The 22,557-nt window shown below is 54.3% G+C and overlaps 6 protein-coding genes across 6 annotated transcripts; 2 read left to right on the top strand and 4 right to left on the bottom strand.

Annotated features, from left to right (window-relative positions):
- Positions 1–2,003: 2,003 nt before the first annotated feature.
- Positions 2,004–2,447, top strand: GLRG_04065 (DNA transposase; the record flags this gene model as incomplete). Its single annotated transcript, XM_008094750.1, has 1 exon — positions 2,004–2,447. One exon carries the CDS (start codon positions 2,004–2,006, stop codon positions 2,445–2,447), a length of 444 nt encoding a protein of 147 aa, XP_008092941.1.
- Positions 2,448–3,252: 805 nt separating this feature from the next.
- On the bottom strand, positions 3,253–4,374 carry GLRG_04064 (uncharacterized protein; the record flags this gene model as incomplete). Its single annotated transcript, XM_008094749.1, has 1 exon — positions 3,253–4,374. One exon carries the CDS (start codon positions 4,372–4,374, stop codon positions 3,253–3,255), a length of 1,122 nt encoding a protein of 373 aa, XP_008092940.1.
- A 979-nt stretch (positions 4,375–5,353) lies between these two features.
- On the bottom strand, positions 5,354–7,668 carry GLRG_04063 (uncharacterized protein; the record flags this gene model as incomplete). Its single annotated transcript, XM_008094748.1, has 2 exons — positions 5,354–5,487; positions 5,592–7,668. The coding sequence occupies 2 exons, from the start codon at positions 7,666–7,668 to the stop codon at positions 5,354–5,356; spliced, it is 2,211 nt and encodes a 736-aa protein (XP_008092939.1).
- An 825-nt stretch (positions 7,669–8,493) lies between these two features.
- GLRG_04062 (uncharacterized protein) lies at positions 8,494–9,325 on the bottom strand (the record flags this gene model as incomplete). The annotated part of the gene is made up of 3 exons (XM_008094747.1): positions 8,494–8,892; positions 9,042–9,118; positions 9,211–9,325. 3 exons carry the CDS (start codon positions 9,323–9,325, stop codon positions 8,494–8,496), a joined length of 591 nt encoding a protein of 196 aa, XP_008092938.1.
- Positions 9,326–13,335: 4,010 nt separating this feature from the next.
- On the bottom strand, positions 13,336–14,880 carry GLRG_04061 (3-beta hydroxysteroid dehydrogenase/isomerase; the record flags this gene model as incomplete). Its single annotated transcript, XM_008094746.1, has 2 exons — positions 13,336–14,576; positions 14,637–14,880. 2 exons carry the CDS (start codon positions 14,878–14,880, stop codon positions 13,336–13,338), a joined length of 1,485 nt encoding a protein of 494 aa, XP_008092937.1.
- A 5,635-nt stretch (positions 14,881–20,515) lies between these two features.
- On the top strand, positions 20,516–22,281 carry GLRG_04060 (tubulin/FtsZ family protein; the record flags this gene model as incomplete). The annotated part of the gene is made up of 5 exons (XM_008094745.1): positions 20,516–20,527; positions 20,723–20,781; positions 20,869–21,179; positions 21,247–21,750; positions 21,803–22,281. 5 exons carry the CDS (start codon positions 20,516–20,518, stop codon positions 22,279–22,281), a joined length of 1,365 nt encoding a protein of 454 aa, XP_008092936.1.
- Positions 22,282–22,557: the final 276 nt, after the last annotated feature.

The raw sequence follows: 22,557 nt of genomic DNA, 5'->3' as shown, positions 1-22,557 counted from the left end.
CGGCTCAAGAGGGCTCCATGGTCGGATGGCAATCAGAGCATGTAACATACGCCCGAAGACCTGATTGTAGGGACTCAACTAACTAGTTGAGCCAAGGCTCCATCCCCTTGGAGTTGAGAATCCCGAGGCGTCCATCGATCGTAACGGCGACGGCGTACAAAGGCACCTATGTCGCCTGATGAGTATCTGTGTCGACTTTGTACGTGAACCATCTAGCTATGTCTTTTGTTCGAAAAACCACCGAGGGATTGGCCATGATACAACGCGGTGGCGGTTGATGTCTCCATACCAGCAAGGCAAAAAGTACTCCCCTCGACCATTTTTTTTTTTTTTTTTGGCCATTGGGTGGGATAACGGCTGTCGCTTCTCTCACCCTTCCTTGGTATCTGCCTTTGATTCTCATCGCACAATCTTCTCAACGAAGAGTGACCAATGTCATCACAGGAACCCCCCGCCCTTGAGTTGATGGGCACACGACGGAAACAACCTGAAGCAGGCCCATAATCGACCCAATATGACTACGACGATAGTGTTGAACCGATGTGACTACTTCGACCGAGGCCGGTGTCTCAACCAGCTTTCGGCGAAGGAAATCCAGGTCCAAGCGGGGGGGTCATGAGGTGGCCATAGACAGCAAAAAGAAAAGAACTGAATATTTACTCCCCTTTCGGAAGATAAAGGGTGAGAGGAAAGAGGCAAAAAAAGAAGACAAAAGGAGAAAAGAAAGGAACCCAACTATAAGAAAGCTATCAGTCGTCAGAACTCATGTTCTCCATCCAAGGACATCACGTGATTACATATAGTTACTGCAGCGGACTTTGGTTTTATCAGGGGTTACATCATCTCGGGAGGAGTTGGTCGGGAAAAGAAACCATAGCTGACCGAGCCCAGCGGTTAGGCAACAGAGGCTGCGCAAAGAAGCAAAGTGAGTTTTGGCCGACAGGAGTGAGACTCAACTCAGTAGGACGTGGTGCTCGCTGGCTTCTTGGACGCCATTTGTCGCGAACATCTGCCGACTCTGGCCAAGGAGATGGCGCGTGTTGAAACGGAGGGTTCTTTTCCCATGCACCTAGTCTCAAGGGTACATGGAGAAACAGTTGAGAAAATGACGATACGGCTGCACCAGGACTAGTATAGAGAAAGCTGGATGCGGTCGAAAACGCGCTTTCCGACGGGTAATTGCAGGTATCCCTGTCTCCCCAACTGCCCCCTTGTTTTCCTCACAAAGTTGGCTGTAATAAGCAACGCGTCAGTCCACTTCACGCAATGGTTGATTTTGCCACTAGACCTCCTTGGAGGAGGACCTTGGAGGAGGACCTTGGAGGAAAGGGGGGGGAGCTGACGGGCTGGCTCGCTGGCTGGCTAGCGGATTTGACGCGACGGAGATTAGAGTTATCGTGGGCAGACGGGTGACTTGATACGGAGTTTAGCCGAGCACTCCCGACCCGTGGTCTGAGGCCGCATCTGACCGCGAAAGTCGAGGGTACAAGAGGGCCGTCATGTGCAAGGAGGATGGAGGTCAACGGTGGTGGTGTTGCACTACAAACCGGCGGTCCCAAACCAAAAGGCAAGCGCCTCTGACCGAGGCCTGGTTGCCCCAACTTGCTTATTCACCCGACACACACCAACCAGACACAAACAAACAACTCTCTCTGACCTCCCCAGACAACACAAAAGCGCGACCCGCCCCAAGAGCCCTCGTATCCACTACTCCGAATGCGACACCCCTGATCCACCCCGAGAAAGTGGGACGGCCACCCGGACCGTGGGAAGGAGGGAAGAAAAAAAAAACAAAAAAAAGAAAATTCGAACATCGCCCTCTCATCCTCTCATCCTCACACACTCCAAAAGCTCATCACCCCAACGTCCCCTTTCAAGCAAACTCATCCCCTTTCCTTTCAGCGACACCGCTCTGCTCCTCTCCGTGTGCCGAAACAGACCTCCTTCCTCACACCGCTCATTTACCGCACTCGGCCCAGCCCAGCAGCCCTTCTTTGCCCAGCATGCCTCGCCGCGCCGCCCTGGAGCCCAAACCCCGTAAGCCACAGTACTCCCCGGAGAAACGCGCCCGCATCGCCGTCCTCTCGGAGCTCGGCATGTCCCTCAAGGAGATCTCGCTCAAGGAGGAGGTCCCCGTCTCCTCAATCAAGGGCATCGTCACCCGCTATCGCCTCCAGCAGGCCGGTCGCGACCGCCCGCGCCCTGGCCGCCCCCGCATCCTGTCCGACAGGGACGTCAAGAACCTCCTGCGCGTCCTCAAGGAGAAGCCCGCCGTCTCCTACGCTGAGCTCAAGCACGAGGCCGGCGTCACCTGCGCGACCAAGACCCTCGTGCGGTACCTCCAGATGGAGGGCATCAAGCCCAACAAGCCACCCCCAGGCGACTCCGAGGAGGAGGCCTCGCGGTTGCGCGTCTTGGCCGACGACGCCGAGAATGAAGACGAGTGAACGCGACTTCCTCCTCATCCCCACCGCGCCAAGTGCGGAGGGAAACTTAACGAACGTTGGGTCTGGGATGAGCGGCTTTAAGAAGAAGAAGAAGAAGAAGAAGAAGGGGAACGCCTTTGTCCGCAGGCCTACAAATAACCCCCTTTACGCGTCCCCACGGGACGGATTGCCTGTAAGACCAGCCCGCCCGCCTGCTCCGGATGGAAGTCGACGGAAGAACTAACCGGGAGCCTCAGAAGACGCGGGTCAGCATCTCGACTGCCCAATTAATATGATTCACAAAGAGGAGACAGAAGAACAATCACTGGATTAATGGCAGAAGCGTCGCAGCTTTATTGGAGGCAACGGTGTTGCGAGGCCAACTGTCACAGTAGCTCTGCCCACAACCAGGAAATGCCGCGACAACTTCCCATTGACGTCGCAGCGGGGGAGCGCTTATACAGGGGCAAGACGCGTCGTGCGAAGTAGTCGTCGGTTTCACCCCGTTGGCCTTGGGCAAGAGCGCCAGACCGACATCTGTATGGTTGTCAAGGCAACCTTAAGCTGCAATAGCGCGAGCGCGTCCGTCGGCAAGGAGCGCTGCGGCGCGAGGAAGTAAGAACGTGGGAGCAAGAGGGTTTAGCTCTTTACAGATAGGAAATATAGTTGGTTGTTTTGCTCCTATACTGGCCGCCCGGCGTGCGCGCGCGCGGTTGGCGGCATCTTGCCCTGGTCGGAGATTCCGGACCCACAGACAGCCGCAAACGAAGTATGGCAGAGAGTCTTTGATGGTGGGGGAGGGGAGGCGCCTTGGTCTGTCTACGTTCTACGTCAGCACCTTCACTACGTGCCTCATATACGCCGCGTTCTCCGACTCCCCGGTCACTACCGTCTCCTCGGCTTCGGGCGACAGCAACCCCTCCTTCTCCGCCCTCATCCTCCACCCCTCCCAGCTGATATCCAACATCCGCCGATCAACGAACACCAATCTTCCGCCCTCCCTGACGGCCCCGCAAAACACCTTGACCCAGTTCACCCCGCCCCCGGCCTCCGCCTCGTCCGTCTCCCAGTCGTACAGCTGCCAGCCCGCCGGCCTCGCGTACCGCTCGCCACTCCGCAGCCCAGCGATCACGAGAGACCCGAGCCGCAGGCACGCCATCGCCCTCGCGCCGAGGCGGACGCTGTCTTCGCCTACTTGCCCCCGCCCGTAGGCTCGCAGGTCGAGGTAGAGAGTCTCAAGCTGCGTCATGGCGCCCCACGTGACGGCGAGAAGGTCCGGGCCCCGCTCGACGAGGAGCCTCATCTCGAGCTGGGATCTGGTGAGCGCGTTGCGCCGCAGGCGCAGGTCTCGCCAAGGGTCCCTGGGGAAGCCGTTGAACATCAAATGGCGGAGAGGAGGCATCGCGGCGCCTACCGTGGTCGGTCCGGCGTCCAGATCGCCAGTCGTCCCGCCGCGCTGCTCGCGGAACACCAACCCCCCGCCCGCCATGCACTTACCTATCTCGTCGTCCGGGCCCCTCGGCCAGAGCTGCTGGAAGCAGTGCAGACCGTGCCGCTCGAGGTCTCGCAGAGCCCTCCCCATCGCGTCCGGGAACATCCGTCCGAGCTCGCCCATCAGCCCGCCATAGCCGTTCGGCATCGTCTGCTTCGCCAACGGGAAAACCACGTGGCCGCCGGCGTCGTCGTCATGCTTCACCCGGGCCTCGAACTTACCTCGCACGACACCTGCGCCCCTGGTGTAGACGTCGATCCGCTGCAGGTCGTAAATGTCGTTGACGGGGTCCGCCGCGTGCGTGCAAACGTCCCAGTCCGGGACGAAGAGTGACATGGCGCAGGGGCTGCTTTCCGTTAAAAAATGGAAGAGAACCTCGCACTGGAGTTCGATGGGGAGAAGAGCCAGGCGATCGAGAATGTTGAGGTCCGACGGGAGTGCCGTGTTGGAGTCCATGATGGAATGAGATGCTATGCGATCTAGAGTATGCTGCGATTTTGCCGTCGTCTTATCTCGTAGTCCGGAGTATTTCAGCCTGAGAGAGAGAGACTGATGCTGAGTTACATGTCCAATGCATGGCATCAGCCTTTAATAGAGCCCCGAGCCAACTTCGACAGCGGCTCACGGCCCGATTTGTCTCTTTGTTGCAGCGGGCATCAACAACAATAACCATCCTGGCCCGGCCTGAGGCAGTGAACAATGCATTGAAGCCTGGCTGCCAATTTTCGAAGCCTCGAACATTGTTGAACATTGTGGAAGGTCCGGGCCACGGGAAGCCACGCCCGGTCGGTTTGTTCAGGTCAAGGGATTCAGTCGTCCTGCTCACATATCGAGGCCTGCTGGCTTCGCGAGCGCCCCTGGCGACCCACGATAGGTTCTGAGCTCTCTGTCGCTCCGGAAAAGAGACAGACATATTACGCAACCTGTGTCTGTGGAGTCTACACCAGCGCGTGGGTTCCAAATATCTGGCCTCCGAGGCGACGATTATCCAAAGCAAACGTGCCGAGAACAGTCCTCGCCCTCTTCCAGTAGGAACGAGATAGCACTCTAACGCTGCTGTCTGTTGCCTTCCCATACAGCACGTTGCCACGGATGAGAGTGATCGTGCTCCTCCTGATAGCTTTCTATACTCCTGGCCCCTCTAGGTCGTGATGAACAGTTGACTCCTTGCTAGTGTTGCGCTAAGGGGTCATTCTGTCGGTGTTGGCAATTTTGTTCTGGACGATGTTCGGGAGTCAAGAGCTCAAGTGGCTACGCGGCCTTTGGTCGAACAACGGCCGCCAGATATTTGAAACCAGCGTGATTGGCCAAAGGGAAAACTTCAATATCAGAAACAATCATTCTTTGCAGTGGAATCAGTATCAAAACACAATCTTGAATATCAACCATGCCATCTAGACCAGTCATTCTTCGCCAGCTGCACCAAACGCCAAACTCATTCCTCGTCATACAGAATCTCAAACCCGTCTTCGTCCGTCATAGCCTCCTTTTCAGAAAACGCCTTTTCGACCAAAAAGTACCCCCGCTCCAAATCCGAATTCAAATCCGCATCCCCATCTCCGACGAATGCTACCGTCAGAAATCAGTCACAACATACAATCAAAAAACCGTGCGACGCCTGCTGCTCGTCCTCGAATAGGTCCTCGCCGCCACTGCCACCACCGCCGACTCACCTTGCTCCACGCGGCTGTCGTCGTCGCCGCTCGCAACAGCCCCATCGAGAGTATTGCCCTCACGCGGGAGGCTCTGGGCATCATGGGCATCCATCTCGAAAGGCCCCTGCGCATTCTGCTCGACAGGCTCCTGCAGCTTTTCCATGTCGTAAGGCGGCTGCAGCTCCTCGTCCGACTCGTCATCCTCTGACTCGCCGAACTGGTACTCGCCATCGTTTGCACCCCATACATCTCCAACGGCCGTCTCATGACCGGCAACTCCCCCGTGGTCGGCGGTCCGCCCATGGCCGGCGTTTCCATACCAAGGAATGTTAAAGTCCTCACCCATCTCGGGCAATGACTGCCAGTTCTCGCTGGTACCTTCGGGCATGCCCAGGTTCAGACACTCCCACCACGCGGCCTCGCCCTTTTCCAGCCTCTCCTCGCAGAACCGCGCCTCCTTCAAGAGCCCCAGGTCGATGAGAAAGTCGACGACGTCGTACTGCGCGCCCTCTTCCTCCTGGGCCCACGCCAGCAGGCGGATCACGCACAGGAACTCCGCTGGCGCCGCGTCCCGGCTCCACTCGAGCAGTCGGCAGCAGATCCGCGCCCACGTCGCGATCCACTCCATGTCGAGCGACCCCGCCGCCTCGCGAAATTCGACTGTGTTACTCTTGTTGTCGTACCAGTCGCCGTGCCACTCGAACGGGTCGGCCTTCCGCCTCGGGTCCTGGGCCTTGACACTGCGGAGGCTGTACGCGTCGAACTTGTAGTTAATGTGTTTGGGGAACGATTTGTTCCTCATAAGCTCTCCGACCTGGGCGACTGTCAAGTCGGCACCCAAGAGGTCTCGGACGCCGGACATCACGTCCGATCGGGCCGGCGGGACCCTATGACCGTGGACTTCGACGTTGCCTCCGGAGCTCAAGAGATACCCGTCGAGGAAATTTGGGTCCCCGCGGATGTCCCTTCGCATCGTCCCCGGAAAACGACGGTAGCGGCGGGCGATGGGTGGAGGGCGAGGCCGGGGAGGGGCGTATATGTCGGATCTAGGGTTTCGGTACTTCCTCGGCATCGGGCCCGGGGCTTCGTAAGTGAACGGGGGGGGTCCGAATTCTTCGCTTATGTCACCCGCGTCTGGCCTGGTTCCTTCTGCCACCGGTACGTCCTGCTGGTGCTGCCATGGCTCTGTTTCAAGGAGCGCCAGGTCACCCTCTTGGTCCAGCTCGATCTCGTGAGATATTGCCTCTGGGCTCATATCTACGTCAACCGACTCACCAAGCCGGCGGTCTCTCCCAAGAAACTTTGTCATCTTGAATCCTGACGGGTTCTTCCCGTCCTGGTGTTGGGGACTGATACCTCTCTTCACCTCATCAAAAATGACGCTGGCCGAGTTGTGGCATTTGCCGAGATCAGTGATTGCGTTCACTCGAGCAGATTGACTGTATGCGGTGGCGGAACGCCAAGGGGGGTGGAGTCTACTGATGACAGGATCAGCCGCCCACAGCAATGCGGCAAACTGCCGCATCGTCCTCGCATCGATTCTTTGCGTCGGTCCTGCACCCACATGGACATGAAAGCCGCAGCTGGGGTTCACGCGGCACCGGAAACTGGTTGTGATTGTACTTACCGCGACTCGGAGCATGTCGTAGGACAGTTCCATGTCATACATGGCCGGGGAGTTCAACTCGACCCGTTCCCAACGGTACCCGTCGACCTGGTCTGCTTTGAGAGAGACGTCCTCCACGAGCCGGAATGATGACATGGTCTGTTCGCCATGGATGGCTTGGGCGGAACCGGGCTTACCGTAATGTTCCCTGTCGCTCATCACGGGTAGACCCGCATCGGCTAGAGCACGTTCGATCTGGCCATACACGTGTTCTGTTTTCGGCTTATGAATCCTACCTGGGACGCCACTTTTACGGCTCTGTTCTGCGGTTCGCTCCCAGTCGACCGGAACGGTAATTAGCGGCTGCAACTGGTCCTTGATGTCTGCATCAGGGTCGTGTTCTCCTTCCAGGATGAAGGCGACGAAGAATTCGAGTTCCACACCGAAGGAAACCCGTGGGGGCGTGGTGGATTTCTTGAGGTCACCCATAGCTGATTCGGAGTTTTCTTGATAACAAAGCTGATCGTCTTGGGTTGATGTAGAGTTGAATGGTTGCGATTGGTCAGTGTTGCGATATATTACTGTTTGTTGCTGGAGTATGTGTCAGAAATGTCGAATTGGCATCTTGTCCATGATGGGAGGAGGCAGAATATGTACTATCACGACTGTTGCCGTCAAAGTATTCTACGCCATTAGAAAGACAATAGGCGTTGTCCTCAAATGATGTCTCTTGAAGAACAGTAGCAGCGCAGGACAATGGCACTAGTGCAACCGTCCTTTGAAGCTCTTTGATGGCTGTGGTGATAAAGAGGATTGTTAGTGAACCACCAGTGACCGAGCGCACAATGTACATTGAGGATAATGCACCAGAAGCTGTCTCAGCTCATTGTTGGACAAACCATACTGACACTCAGATCCGAGACTCAAAGCAGATATGGGCAAAGGTTGGGGGGGGATCAATTCATTTCTTTTGATGTCGTCTTGACTGTCCTCAATCATACCTAAAACGCAAAATGCAAAGCAAAAAACAACAAAACACAAAACACTGGGTGGCATCACCCCACGCCCTATAACGCACTGACTCCTCCAACTTCAAGATACCAACGGTTGGGAATATCCATCGTCTCCATTGCGTGATTCCACGTATTCCTCGTCAAATAATTAGAGCCACGCGGTAAGCACGCGGGATCGGGTAGTAGGGAAGGTGAATACAGAGAAGTGAAAGGCCGTTCCTCAATTCTACGGTGGCTACGCATGTCACCGCATGAACCAATTGCAATTTTGGGTAGCCCCATGTTCGGGATCGCAGACCGTTCAGAGCATGTAGGCGAAGAGACCAATGGCAGCAACGGCAGCAGCGTTGCCGTAGCGGGCAGGGTCGGCAGTCGGGGCAGCCCACGCGGACGAGACGGCAGTGCTGGGGGCCGTGGTGGCGCCAGCATTGGAGGCGCCAGTTGCACTGGGAGCTTGGGTGGCCGCAGACGTGGCCGAGGTGGTGGAACCAGATGCTTGGTCAGCCTGGGCGTTGATGGTGCCACACTGAGACCTGATGGACGTGGTGCAGTTGTCCTGGCCGTTCTTGTTGCCAACGTTGGCGGTGATGCAATCTTCGAATGCCTGGTTGCAGATGAAGGTGGGCATAGTCTGCTCGTAGTACTCAAGACCGGGGGCGGAGCCGTTGGAGGAGCAGAGGCAAGAGTACTGGAGGGTGGTCTGACAATTGGGAGTTAGCACAGCTACAGTAATGGAACCTTCTTGCAAGGAGAGGGGATTTGGGGAGAGACAGCGAGAGATAGAGCATGTAGAGGACGAGGAACAAGGTAGTTGGCTAGCTGATGTTGGAGAAAGACAGAGCGACTTACCGTGTCACAGTTGTTTTCCTTGGTAGCAGCATCGCAGAGGGACTGGCAAGTGTTGCGCTCGGCGATACACCAGTTAGCTGGGGATGAAAGTCAGCATCATATTCCGAGACTCTAACGTAGGGCAAGGACGGTGGCGCCGGCAAAAGCAATGCAGTTCGACTTGGCTCACCTTTTTCGTTGACAGTGAGAGCACCGACGTTGATGTCGGCAGCAGTGAAGACCTTGCGCTGAGCAGAGACAGCAGAGGCAGCCGAGAGGGCCAGGACGGCGAAAGAAGTACGCATGTTGGCGGGTTGTTATGCGAGATAGTAGAATGTGTGGTTTTGGTGTCGCGTCGTTTGGATCGACGAAGGAAGACAGTGAAGATGTCTGACGACCAAGCAAGCTATACTGAGTTCCAAGGTGTCGTAGACGACAATTTGAGGATGTTGTGTCTGATCTGCTTCGTGGTGATGTTGGACGGCGGGCGGGAAAAGAGGAAAAGAACGATCACAACAGACGGGCGACGCGGGCAACGATGTGGTTTTATTAACAGGCAAGCATGCAACAACGGGTAACAGGCAGATAGGTAGGTATGGTTCCCACGTCTAGCTTCGGGCCGCGCTTGCCTCGAATGCGGTAAGCGCAATAGGGGGGGGGGGGGGGGGGGGGGGGTGAGAAGGGAGGTACGGAGTCGGGGGTGCTGGAAGACAGACAATTACAAGGGTGGCTGGTGGAACAAGAGAAACCACACCTTTCCTTTTGCAAACATCATAAATCAGGAAGACAGGCAAGGCATGGTTTGATTGCGGCACCTGTCCGGCCGGCGGACTCCTCCTCCCCTCACCCACGATGCCGACTTTCCATGCGGGTGTGGATGTTGTATACTAGGTATGTAAGTTAGTTGCAGGCTCCTTCCCACACGCAAACTGTGTACTTGTGGCTGGGATCCACACGTCGGGTGGAAAAGGGAAACGACCAGGAAGGAAGGTACCCACCTCTCCTAGCGCGCCCATAGCGTTTTTCTCCGTTGACAATTTCTTCGGAGTGTGTTGTTGATGTTCCTCACATCGCGACTCGACACCGGATCGGAGTAGCCAGTACCTAGTTCACACAGATGGCCCACGGTTTTCTGTTATCTGCAGGGATAGGTTGCCGACCGACTGGCCGGGGCTGCACGTACCCAATAGGTAGGCTCACACGAGGTAAACTGGGAACGCAGCGTTCGGGCACTGGAAGTGAAATGCCCAACTCTTCTCCTCGACATGGCTGTCGTGAGAAAATGCCAAGACACGGCCATCCCGCGAGGTTGACGTGGCTACATAGTAAGTTTTGATCGTGATTTTGCGGCGTAATCACAGTCGTCGAGGCCGATTGCTGAGGGGTACACAAGTACCTACATTTGTGGTGCCCGTGGATGAGCAGGCATGGGCTGCCCTGTTTACCACAGTCCCTGGCCCCGGTCGCTTCAGACTTTGGACACTGAAACTTTCCTGGGTTCCTCGTGATGGCCTCACTCGCGTCGTCGCTTCTTTTTTTCACCTTCTTCCAGGACTACTCCAGACATGGCCCGGGAGTCGTACGCCAACGGCACTGCTGCCGAGTATGATCATGCCAAGTTGGATGGATAGTTTCTTCCCTCGCCCCTGTTCTTCTTCCTTCTTGTCGTCCCTACGGCGACCGGCGACATGTGATAATGGCTTCCAACCCGGCCCTCGTAGTAGTATTCGTCTCTGTCCGTCTGTCTGTTCATCGAACAGGCGTTGTCACAGCTCCAGGTGCCATTACGGAGGCATGGCAGTCACATTCCTCGCGGCTCCGGCCTCATACCTGACGGAAAGAATGAAAAGAGAGAGAGAAAGCTTGCTGGCGTTGGGTAGGTTCCGGGTCCTTCGCTCTTGCAGCCCCGAGCTTTTCATCTCAGGCTAGGTACTGCTACCCAACACAGCTTCACCTTCCGCATTTCTTTCCATCCCCCACTCTCTTCCGCTTACCGGTGAAGACGCCATACCCCATCGGGACTAGTCCGCCAGGAACACCAGCCACAGATATGCAGCTGGGTTGCTGCCGTAGTCCGTGGAGACTTCACATTATAGTGACTTCACATTAGTGTATATCTGTGTGGATCAAGCCAAGATGCTGTGTACCCACATGTTTTATGGATACATGGCTATCTATTACCAATCAATTGGACGCAATCCATCATGCCCCTGCGGCCGTTCCACTTGCCTTCACCCCTCCCTCTCCTCTCGCTCTCTGCTCCCATCGTCTTCGCATTCTCTCGGGTTTAAACGACTTGACGCGGTGACTAGGTAACTGAATGCAATTTCTCCGCAGTTTACGGATACACGGTATCTTTGCATGGTTTTGCGCTTCCCGTCCTATCTCCGGACTGCATGGTCGGTTAGGTCAAGCGGTGATCAGCACCATCAGTAACAACAACAGCAACAGCAACAACAACGACGACGACGACGACGACGACAACGAACAGCGATAACAACCGGCATCTCCTCTGATTACTCGGCATGGTGCCATTTGCCTCCCTCACGATGTCTCATCCTCCGAAACGAACTCGATTTATCCTGCCCCCTTCTCACATCATATCACTCAGTCCTCTTCTTGGCGTCTCCGAAATGCAGCCATGCTCACTGGCTCCCTGCCGCGGTCTTGTCCCATGGCCTGTTTCTGTTTGCGAGACCCCCTTGCTTTCAACCCGTCTGTCCCCAACGCAGATACCAAATAGGTAGCTCCTAGCATTTGACCACCACACGGTACCAACCGCTTGTAATACATAGTAGGCCGCCGAATGGATAACAGCTTACTATGTAGGGTCGAACTCGGCTCCAACTCAATGCCCTGTCCTGCTAGCCCTAGAAAATATCATCCACTCGTCCATCCACCTCGTCGTGGAGCAAGCCCGGCACGAGCGGACCTTCGCGCCCCGACGCCGTTGGATGCCGCCAATGAACAATTGTGGTGCAAAGAGGCCACCCTGCAAAGTGGCGGGCGCCTCCTCGTCCCGAAAAGTTGGAGCCGGCTCACTCACGCCGTACGTACCTAGTGCGAGTACCTAGGACCTATTCGTACACAGCATAACCTGGCTGTGGCAACCAACAGGTGAGCTCCCCGACGTCTTGGGCGCCGAACTAGCCGCAAGCTTGCTGTCCAATCAACATGGTCAATTGCGCGCCCAGTTTTTTGGTGATCGTCATCATGAGGGGCTTGATCGCTGGAGAACACCGAGGGAGACTTTATTGTCTGTCAACTTCCAATTAAGTCTGGCTTGTCATGAATAGCTTCTGGCTTTTTTTATCCAAATTCGTAGGTTCCACATCCATCCTCATCCCCTGGCAATCCAACGTTAGACATTTGACGGTCACCAGCGGTTTGCCAAGTCGCTCCTGAGCTACTGAGCCGACATCGTATCCATCCATCTGCAGCCACACCTCCAGCTGCATTCATCGCATCACACCCTCCTCCATCGCCAACCACCCCGAGCCATGCATGTGCATACAACTGCAGCCTTTTGACGTGCTGCACGCAGAACTGGTCTAGAATACATAACACCAAAATGCGGATACGAACTCTGCTTTCTGCACCGCTAATAAAGCCCTGCCATTGGGGATTACGAACACACTTATCACGGCGTCTGTTGCTTATCAGGGGGCTGGGCTCGATGAGCTTTTTCGGCTACGTCCGTCTTTATCATTGCCGCCCCCCTTCCCCCCGCAAATTGTTTTCTTCAATTCTTCAGAAAGTCGGTGAACCGAGGCGATGGCTTTTTTGTAGTCTTTTTCCATTTTTCCCGCCCCTCTGAAAGCGTAACAATGTTCTCCTCGAAAGGCGCAAGCTCGTTCAGGAATCGGATTGTGGAGAATCCCATCATGGGACAAGAAATGATCTACGAGACGCCATGTAGCCGCCCCCAACGCCACTAGGTGCACACTAACTTGGCACGCCGGCTGGTGGAGACCCGACGAGGATCCAGGTTCCGCGTCTCCGTGTCCGTGCCTAGACATCGTATACGGTTCCCTTGATCAGATATCGCATAGTTGGCGTAAAGCTATTGCCTCCGATGTTCCGCGCATTTGGGGATCCCTTGAAGTTAACGATAGAAACGGTTTGCCGAACCGAGGTTTGCTCTACAATGCCTTCTGCTCTAAATGTCCGAGACCAGCAACAGCATGACAGCTCAATGGCTGTTATCGCCAGTTGTCTGGTGTGCTTCAATATGCAACACATCCCAATCATATCCAGTAGCCGTCTAACCGGTTGCTAAACGCTCTCCTCTTGTGAGGTTTTGACCTTTTCGAATCTAGGCTCTTCTCGCAACAGGCTCTGCTGCGACTTCGAGCACGTCTTTCACCACGCCCTTCTCGCTCCTCACTTTCTCGCCTCCGCTCCTCACCCATCGGTTCCATGCCCCCAACTGCATACACAACCCTTCCATGGTCGTACACTTGGCCTGGTATCCCAAGCCGCCATCTTCCACCCGTTTACGCGCGTCGGAATCGTTGATTATGGCATTGATGGACCCAGCTATAGTCGCTGGTTGCAGCATGGCCAACTGCATTTGAGGTTCTGGGAACACTTTCTGCAACATCGGTATCCGCCAAAGCGACAGGCAATAAGCTTCTATGCAGTGTGCTACCAGTAGCAGGAGAAGCGGCGGTGGATATTGCACGTGGAAGCTCGTCACGCTGAGAGACTCTACGAGTGTGTAGAAATCCTTGAAGATCGGAGGCGGGCCCCCATCCGTGACCAAGAACGGTCGAGCGGCTACTTTGTGAGCGTGCGGCCCGAGAAGGGCCGCCTCATACTGAAGATGCGCCAGCGCCACGTTGGCCCCATGCACCCAGTTCTGCATGAAAGGCGCGGTGAAGGTCGGGAGGCTGGCCATGCGCACCGTTGAGCCGACGAGGTAGTCGTCTTTGTGCCCGTAGATGGCATTACCCGGTCTAATGGACCCGGTGCGGAAGCCGCCGGGCTGCAAAGGGTCCTGTGGTATAGTGTTCGCGCTGCAGACGAGGCGCTCCGCTTCGGCTTTCGATTTCGCATAGTTGGCAAAGAACTCATCGTGCGGTCGCAGCGGCTTCTTGAAGTCAGTCTCGTCCAGGATCTGGAAAAAGTTTGTCGGCCACTTCTTCCAGAGGGCGTTGAAGAAGTTGACGGGTTTCAGGGCCACGCTGCAGGATGAGGTGAAGACCAGGACGTCGGCGCCGGCGGATTTGGCAGCAGCAATAACGTGTGCAGTCCCGTCGGTGTTGACGCGGGAGCAGCGGTCGTAGACCAATGGGCTACGCTCAGACGGGCGGATGACGGCGGCGGTATGGAACACTGTCAGCGGAAGACGGGTGACGGACTCGGCCCATGGCTTGGCGAATGCTGCGGAGGTCGCCGACTCTGATGAAATATCGGCCTGCGCGAAATCGACCCTGGACACCGGGCCCTCGCTCATGTCGTCGCGCCCGGGCTTGCGGAAGTCAATGATACGAATGGCCTCTGGCGGGTGGCCACGCGCGATGAGCTGGATGACGATCTGCCCTCCGACCAAACCTAAGTGGCATCGTGGGTCAGTGGGGTGCTACGTGACCATGAGAAAATAGATATTCATACCAGCGCCACCGACGACGATGTAACGTCTGTCCAGCTTAGGCGGCAGATGCGGCGTCCAGTCGATGGGCTGCTTCTCCATTCGCTCAAAGGTTCGCTTGATCTGTTCTGGTGTCCATCGGTCCGGCGAAATCCGCAGAGCCTCAGGGTAAGAGGTCGACATGGCGCGGTTGATCTTCCAGAGATACACCAGCAGAGTTGTCACCAAGCCGAGAGCGACCCTGGCGGTCCATGATTCCAGCACCATGTTGGTAAATATCGTCCGGTATCGCTCGTTGACGGTACCCAAGGTCGATAACCAGCTAGGAGTACGCGCGATCTGATGCTGCTAACAAGAAAGGGAAAAAAGAAGAAAAAACAGAGAGAGTGTGTTTTTGTGTGTGTGTGTGTGAGAGAGAGAGAGAGAGAGAGTTGCAGCTTAGGAAGATGCTTGTTTTCAATGAGGCAACGTCAAGGAGGGGGGAGGGGTCGTGTCACTTTTTATGCAGTGCTATTGTCATGACGAGCATGAGCTACACGACAGGCGTGTCGCAGCTGGACTTGAATCGATCAATGCGCTAAACCGGGATTTGCGGAAAGTCTTTGAAGCAACCCCACTTCACCAGTCCTTGCGCCGAATACCATTTCAAAGCCGAAATCACAGGCGGGGCATTCGTCCTGCTTAAGCTAGGTATGTAGGTATACAGGTAGTGTGTGTAACGGCATTTCTTCACCCGGACAGCTTCGCCAACTCCCCAGACATCTCTTATTCTTATTCGTATTACAAGCGACTTGTGTACCCACTTGTGCGGTGACACAGGGAGTCTTGAGGAGTTCCCAGTGCCCGCAATCGCTCCGCCCTGAACAAGACTGACAGATAGCATCAGAGACGGAAAGTATTCACGCTCGAAGTTACTGCCTATGCTCACCTTGCCTGTAGACTTTCGTCTGGTGCGATCCAAAACTAACAACGGCGCGCAGTCTATGAGCGCAGCTGCAAGTGATTTACAGCGCTTGGTCTTTGCTAGTGTGGGGAGGGAGCTCTCTCTCTGACGTTTTGAACACTGCCGCGCTTTGGGCGCGTGATTGGCCAGAAGCCTCTGTCAACCAGGCCTGCCGGCTTGCCGGCCCATCCCCCTGGCAGCTTCCCCCGCACAAGCGGACCCGTGCTGCAGCTATACGACACGTGCAGCACAGAGGGGTCTGTTGCCCGCCGCTTTGTCAGAACCTTATCGTGTCTCCCCCCCCCCAAGGGCGACCCCGTATCGGACTGTCATGAGGCCGTACCCAGACTCAGTGCGACAAGCAGCCCCTGTTTTCCCCCAGTCGTATGGGTTCCGGGGGAGCGCTCTAGACGAGAGCTGCAGCTTGAGGCTTTTTCTAGAACATTGCTAGGCGGGACCGATGTCCGTTCCCGGTTGGGCGAGGGAAGGAGATAAAGTCAGTCATTGGCGGCGCGGCGCCTCAAATTCTATTTCCCTGTCCCTGGTAGGTAGAACAGTTGCTCGTGTCCCGTGGGCCTTTGCGGGTCTTGGACGAACCCGAGAATCTTGGGCGACACCCTCTTGGTTTAGTACGTGGTGGGTGAGTGGGTGTGTATACTTGTGACTATGGCTTAATGGCGTCTCTATTAGGACCAAAGCAGAACATTGCTATCCAACTGTCAACTGCTTACTCTCGAAATCTGCTCTTTCTCATCAGGCTGAGCCTACGTCCACAGTTTGCTGCCGTTCATCCGCCAACAAAAATAGTGGGATTCTTGAGAACGCTGCTCCGCAACGAGGTCTCGCAAAGATGATGAGATGGATCAAGTTACCCGCAGAATGACCTGGTGCGTTCCGGAGCAGTGAGGGCATAGTGCAATTTGGCTGTATCTTGCATCTCTCGGCTTCGTGGCGCCGTGGCGTCTATGTCAACCACACTTTCGGGCGGAACCCAACGTAGGATAAGAATGCTGCTCACGGTAAGCAATGTATTGCGTTTCATGTAATGGGATAAATACTAAGGTTTGTGACTATTTTTGTCTACGATCCAAAAACATTAGCCGCAAGCCATACGGAAGTTGACAGCTGGGCACAATGCCCGCTTGGCCGAACACTACCATGAACCGTGCACAGAATAATGAGGCCCGGGGCAACTAAAGCATTTGTTCTTTTATGGCTCTTTAATTTGCGTGGTAATACGCCCATTTGGTATATTTACGGCTACCAACTAATAACCCATGGTAATTTAGAATTGTCATGGACTCGATCATCCTTTTGTCTCAACTGCACTCTTGAATCTGTTTTGTGGAATGAATATGAGTACTGAAGCTTCTACTAGCGTTTTTGATCCTCCCCACGAGATGCAACTGCCCTTTCAATAATGGTGCCAACCCCGCGGACAGAAACTGTTGCCCTCTCGCTACCATCGGGCTTCCCTTGTCCCAGGCAGAATAGTCTGCTTTCATTAAGAGACTCGTCCCATTGAATACGATCTGTAGTATAAACAGTACCATAGCTGTTTACCTGGATATAATGGAAATTTATGGACTCAATGTGAGGGAAATTCTTGATTTGATTCTGGTGATATGAACCGTAGTAGCTTTGCAAGATTGGGCCAGGGCTAGGTACTGGAGTGTGAGGCTGATACTTTCGTAGAATTAGAAGACCCGATGAGTGATGAATGATATTCATTAGCGTGTTTACGGTCGTGCCGATGTTGCATAGCCTCATACCGACAGTACACATGAGTCACTCCACCACCGAGATCTTGTATGCCTGACCCAAGGCCTATTGTCGAGAGGGTTATAAATAAATAAGGGCAATAGATATTTTCTTCTTGATATTCCAAAAATATTGAAGTCACATGAGAACTATGTGATCACAGATCCGAGATTATTTTGGAAAGCATGCGCCTATTGTCACACTGAGACTACTCCTCAGGCTTGGCATATCTGATGGTTCAATCCAATTTACACACAGATTGAAGTGAATATCTTGATTGTTCCAGTGCCACGTCCTGCACAGGATTGTCTCTGGTCATGTCATTACTGCTTGGAACCCCTAGAGACACTGTAGAGGCCTTATCTACTATCATGTTCAATCTAAGTGGTGCAAGGACAAAGAGGTGTTGAATCTCCGGTCTCCTTTTATCTCTGTTCTATGACGATGTGCAAGTGTAAGAATCCCAATGCATGAATGGGTTTGAAAGTCTAAACGAGAGCTACGGCATACCAGCAGTCCCTTTTTCCTGAAATGAGCCAAAGACATACACGTGTTGTTCAAAAGGAATTTCACACCTCGTTTTCGTATTTTAATCTATGATAAAGTACGATAGAATCCGCTCTCGTGTCAAAAAACCACCCCGAATCCACATGACGTTCCGGCAGGAGCTTGGTCTCTTTGGATTTGATTTCTTTACTGTTGAAACGACCAGCCCAATGTCGCGAGTCCTTATTCTGGTAGCTTATAGGATCTACGTAATACACTAATTCTGCATACTCACCAGGATATTCTCATTCCGGATGCAGACGAAGCTGTTTACACCTTGTACTCAAACAACCCGAGATATCTGTTAGACCGGCTCTCCGACATCCTTCGTATGACATCGTCGTCCCTTTTTCAGTAACCCACAGGTCCAACGCTAGAGAGAGAAAGATGCAACGATAAAGATCCTTCTCAATTTTATGCAGCCTTATCAACACGGAGGTCCGAGACGTTACCCCGGGCTACTTCTGTCACTATTACAAGACTTGTCAAGAAGTGCTGCGCTTCCTCAGCACCATAATTCACCGGCTCAACTTATCTTGGCAAGCCTGCTCACTATGCGTCTTTCCGTTCCGCCTTATGTTGAAGCAGTTTAGAGGTTTTACGCCTGAAGTGAGGAGGAACAGCTATAATTTAGGCCGGAGATTCGTGCAGAACAAGGACTAATGGGCAGAGCCCAGAAACATCTGTAGTTCTCTTCTTCTTCTTCTTCTTCTTTAATGGATAGTAGTTCAATATGGGTATTTTCGGGTGTTTGGTTATGGAAAGGGTGTCGTCGCTGACCAGTTATTTCTTCAAGCCCCGAACGAGAATCCCCGGAGATCAAGGCTAAACTAGTAAGCACGACTTCAGCGGAAATCATTCAGAATGAAATCAAAACATCAACACCGGCTTGGTGAAAAGTTTTGGGATATGAAACGTCAAGGTCCTGCCCTTGTCACCTAAAAGTTGTGAGTTCCGAAAGCTGATATTGTACGGGTAGGGATGGACTTAGGGCGTTCTACCGCCCCGAGCTTTACGCGGGGAACGATACAAATCTCTCGTTAAATTGACATTGACATTGTTGAGAATTTGTAACAAGCGAAAATAGTCTCCCTAAAGTGTCGGACTCAAGCGGTTGATAATATGCAGACCATCGCGCTGGGGTGGGAGAGATTCATTTCACCGCGGCTATATGGGGAATTCTTAACGTTTTAAACGTCCTGAAAAGCCTCGGACCCACCGTCGGACGAACGATTATGAGTTCCAAGCTCCCTGTTGACGTAACAAGGGCGGAAGCGGATTATATGCGATGAGCTGTTTGATCTCTCCCCAGATGCTGGTGTTGAAGTTGAGAGCATGATATACAACGGGAAAGGAGCGACGCGCGACACTCATTAGTTCTATATCGTCAAGATCCCGTCGCATATGAATTACTCCATGCTGCTGGGATGTGGCATCGACATGTATGTCTCCACTCTGAGACGGAGAACATCTATCTGGGTATGATGTAGCCAGAACTGTGTGTATGTTTAAAAACAACTGAAAGACAACATGTCTTCTTGGTGTGATTACGTACTCACGAAACTTATGGAAAGGAGTAAGGTCAAGAAAAGAAACAAAAAAAAGCGAAAAGGTGCTCGTTATCAGACTTAGGTAGTCAGTCACAAGTTGCTGAAGCCATACTGCGCAGACAACTGCAGAGTGGGGCAGAGTTCGGTTCAGCACATTGAAAAACACCTCAATCCGGCTGGCCGTGTGGATGTACTTTCAAGTAAGCACAAGGCTCCCAGGCTGAGATTGCTTATACCCAGTTAATCAAGATGCAAACGAGGCCTGCAGGCTTCAAGTTATTGCTGGTGCGTTAAGCTGCCAATGGCTTTTGCTTGTGGCGCCTTCAACTGAGGTACAATGGGTCTGGATGAAGAAAGATGTATCAAATATCTGTTGTACCCAGCCAACAGCCAGCTCTTTTGTTACCGAAAGTCAATGCATTGGACCCTGGATTTGCCGCACAGACTGACTAGGTAGCTTTTGTTGTTGATCTCAGAGACAGGCGGTTCAGTTTGACTATGAGCGGTGAAGGTAGCGCAAATAGGAAGACTGGCGGTTCTCAGTCTGTCACTCTTTCTGCCTCTATGTTCAAGGTCAATCAAAACCGCAGGTACCTAGAAAGTGCCACCAATTGCCCAGTGTGTTTACATCTCGCACCAAACAGCAAGAACCTGTTGATGGTAGGTGGCAGTGGGCAGGTATCTTCATGCACCCCTGAACTTGGCCCAATAGACCAAAAGTAATAACGCTTGGACCATCTAGCGGTGAGAGTGTCACCAAGGCCTAATTGGCTGACAGCACCCTTCCGCCATCACTTTTGGTGCTGGAGACCCCCCAACATCATCAAAGTGGCAGACAGGCGCTAGGCCCAGTAAAGAAGGGGGGAGGGAACACCCTTTACCCCTAAGCCTATTGTGCCACTCACTGGTCGGCCTTGGTGACTGTGCCCCGCCTTGCCCACAACAAGAGACCCTCCAAACGTCTGAAAACCATCACCAACACTGTTCCTCCCCCCTAGCTCTTCCGAACCTCAACTCTGCGCTGCGCGCGTGAAAATATTCCCCTTCTCCATTCCATCTTGTGTCGCAACATTCTCCAACATCCCTCGAGTCACAATACACAATGAAGGGCGAGGTAAGCCAAACACCGCTTTGTTCTATTCCTGCTCTCTCCCGACCCTCAATTGTCGCAGCGCCAGAGGCATCGTCAACTGGCCATTTCTCAGTACGACTGCTGCGGCTGCTGAAGCGACCCCTGGCAACCGAGCTAGCTGTTCCTTCCTACTCTTACCTTGGTGTGCTGCTCTAGTACTGACAGTAATGCCTCAAGATTCTTCACCTTCATCTCGGTCAGGCCGGTACCCAGCTGGGTAACTCTGCTTGGGAGCTGTACGTCCAACTCCATCCCATCCCTTCTTAGTGCCGAGAAGGGAGATGCGAAAGCCGATGAAGCTGACGGCCCAATTCAACGCACAGTTACCTCCTCGAGCACGGCCTCGGCTCCGATGGTCGTCCTGATCCCAACGCCAAGGATATCGTCGATGGCGGTTCTTACGAGACGTTCTTTACCGAGACTAGCAATGGCAAATACGTTCCTCGCTCCCTCTTCGTCGACCTCGACCCCTCTCCCATTGACGAGATCCGGACTGGCGGCTACCGCCAGCTCTTCCACCCCGAGCTGTTGATCAGTGGCAAGGAGGATGCTGCCAACAACTACGCTCGTGGCCACTACACCATCGGCAAGGAGATGGTCGACAATGTCATTGACCGCGTTCGCCGCGTCGCTGGTTTGTCTCCACTTGCCGCCCACTTACCCCCTCGGGCCGCGCCTAGACTGACCAACCACCATTGTAGACAACTGCCACTCTCTCCAGGGCTTCCTGATCTTTCACTCCTTCGGTGGTGGTACCGGCTCCGGCTTCGGTGCCCTCCTGCTCGAGCGTCTCTCCACCGAATACGGCAAGAAGTCGAAGCTCGAGTTCGCCGTCTACCCCGCCCCCCGTGTCTCGACCGCCGTTGTCGAGCCCTACAATGCCGTCCTGTCCACCCACAGCACCATCGAGAACTCGGACTGCACCTTCCTCGTTGACAACGAGGCTGTATACGACATCTGCCGTCGCAACCTCGACATCCCCCGTCCCGGTTACGAGCACCTGAACCGCCTGATCGCTCAGGTTGTCAGCTCCATCACCTCATCCCTCCGCTTCGACGGTGCCCTCAACGTCGATCTGAACGAGTTCCAGACCAACTTGGTCCCTTACCCCCGTATCCACTACCCTCTGATCAGCTATGCTCCTGTCATCTCGGCCAACAAGAGCTCCCACGAGAGCTTCAAGGTCCAGGAGCTTACCTTCCAGTGTATGTCACGCCTTCTCCCGCTTGCAGGCGCCAAGAGACTAACCAACTGCAGGCTTCGAGCCCAACAACCAGATGGTCGTCTGCGACCCCCGCAACGGCAAATACATGGCTGTCGCCCTCCTCTACCGCGGAGACGTCGTCCCCCGCGACTGTAATGCTGCCATTGCCGCCCTCAAGGCCAAGTCCTCCTTCAACCTTGTCGAGTGGTGCCCCACTGGCTTCAAGCTCGGCATCAACTACCAGAAGCCCATGGCTGTCCCCGCCGCCGCCGGCGACGGTGGTCTTGCCTCCGTCGACCGCTCCGTCTCCATGCTTTCCAACACGACTGCTATCGCCGAGGCCTGGTCGAGACTGGACCACAAGTTCGATCTCATGTACAGCAAGCGCGCCTTCGTCCACTGGTACGTTGGCGAGGGTATGGAGGAGGGTGAGTTCAGCGAAGCCCGTGAGGACCTTGCCGCGCTCGAGAAGGATTACGAAGAGGTTGCTGCCGACTCGTTCGAGGCCGATGAGGACGACGCCGAGTACTAAGCCGGCTTCGGCGACTTTCCTGTATTTTTCGTGTCGCGGTAAGCCAGCCGCTGCGACGAACAAATCACGAACCAGGTGGCAGCCTTTTGAACGAATTTCATGAAAAAGCTTGTTTCTTTGGCGGTCGTTGGAGGGTTGGTTCGGTAGATTTCTCTGTTGTCGTTCTCGCTGAACGAACATGGACGCGCGGAAAGGCACTGGATTCCCCCATAGCCATGAATGGATATTACTGAGTCGAGCTCGAGTTGATAATAGATGAGACCCAAGTCACTTTCT

Source organism: Colletotrichum graminicola, assembly GCF_000149035.1.
Source record: "Colletotrichum graminicola M1.001 genomic scaffold supercont1.12, whole genome shotgun sequence".
NCBI classification, from domain to species: domain Eukaryota; kingdom Fungi; phylum Ascomycota; class Sordariomycetes; order Glomerellales; family Glomerellaceae; genus Colletotrichum; species Colletotrichum graminicola.
This window is presented reverse-complemented; position numbering and strand designations above follow the sequence as displayed.